At 72.4% G+C, this 1192-nt stretch overlaps 1 protein-coding gene across 1 annotated transcript in view; it reads right to left on the bottom strand.

Annotated features, from left to right (window-relative positions):
* MNEG_6385 (hypothetical protein) overlaps positions 1–936 on the bottom strand; it is a gene marked incomplete at both ends in the record, with an annotated part of 6414 nt that extends 5478 nt beyond the window's left edge. Inside the window, 2 exons of the mRNA XM_014045138.1 lie at positions 8–477; positions 751–936. Of these exons, the coding sequence (XP_013900592.1) occupies positions 8–477; positions 751–936 (656 nt within the window). The remainder of the gene's footprint in view (positions 1–7; positions 478–750) is intronic.
* Positions 937–1192: the final 256 nt, after the last annotated feature.

The following is a 1192-nucleotide window of genomic DNA, read 5'->3' as shown; positions in this document are numbered from 1 at the left end:
CCGCCACGTCCCGCCGCCGCCGGCGGCGCCGCTCAAAACGGCGGGGCCTTGCGGCCCGTGCGGCGCGGGGTCGGCGCCGCAGCCGGGCGTCCGCTGCTGCCGCGGCGCGTGCGCGTGGACGTCAGCCGCGGCGGGGGACTCCAGCCCCAGCGCGCCGCGCGCAAAGCCCGCGCCCGCTCCCGCGCCGGTGCCCGCGCCCTCGCTGCCGCCGCGCGCGCCGCCTTCTCCCCGATCCCCGGACGGCCACGGCCGCTCCCAATCCACCCCCTCCTCCCCGCCCCCGCCGCCAGGCCGCCGCGTCGGCGCGCCGCCGCCGCCCTGGCTCCTGGGGCTGTCCCGCTCCCCTTCCTCCGCGTCGTCCCCGCAGGTGGAGGCGGCGCCCTCGAACCCAAAAATCGAGGGGTGGGCGCCGCGGCTGGTGGTGAGAAATTCGAGCTCCAGCTGGCGCGGGTCGGGGCGGGGCTTGATAGCGTAGAGCTGCGGGCCGAGGGGAACGCGGGCGGCCGCTGCCGCGTCGGCCAAGAAGCGCCGGGCCCAGGAAGCCGACGCCAGCGGCACGCGACCCGGCTGTGCGCCGGCCGTCGCTGCAAGGGCTTGCCTGCGGCATTTCGCTGCCACCTAACAAACGCAGCTCCAGCCAGCCGTGGCCCGCTCGGCCGCCCCTGCAAGCCTGTCGCGCCATTGTGGGTCCCTGCAGTCACCCATTGCGCCAGTCCTCCAGTCATCATGCTCTCCCGCCCGCCGGCGCACCTTGCTGATAGGGAAGTTTGCGATCACGTTTGCATCCCCCTCGCCCTGCGCCCCCATCGGCTCCGTCTGCACGACTGCCAGCTCGAAACCATTGATGATGAGGACGCCGCGCCGCCGCTTGTCCTTGAGGCGGCGGGGCATGCGGTAGGACACCTCGTCCACAAAGAGCGCCCTTTGGGGGGTCATTCGTCGGGGGTGGGAGGGGGCGCATGAGCGCACGCGCACGCGCGCGCGTGTGTGTGTGTGTGTGTGTGGATGCATGTGGATGTGCACGTGTGAGCATGTGCACTGGAGAGGAGCATGGTGTGTGCGGTTTGACTAGAGGCCTAGCACCCAGAATCATGGCCGCTGCGTCGCATGGACACAGGGGTGGGGCTTTTCGTCAACCACCATTCCATGAGCCCCTTGGGCCAAAGACACGCGCCCTGCGACTCCACTGCCC

The sequence above is a fragment of the Monoraphidium neglectum genome (genome assembly GCF_000611645.1).
Source record: "Monoraphidium neglectum strain SAG 48.87 unplaced genomic scaffold scaffold01031, whole genome shotgun sequence".
NCBI lineage: Eukaryota > Viridiplantae > Chlorophyta > Chlorophyceae > Sphaeropleales > Selenastraceae > Monoraphidium > Monoraphidium neglectum.
Note: the sequence above shows the minus strand (reverse complement) of the source record. Positions and strands in the feature narration are given on the sequence as shown.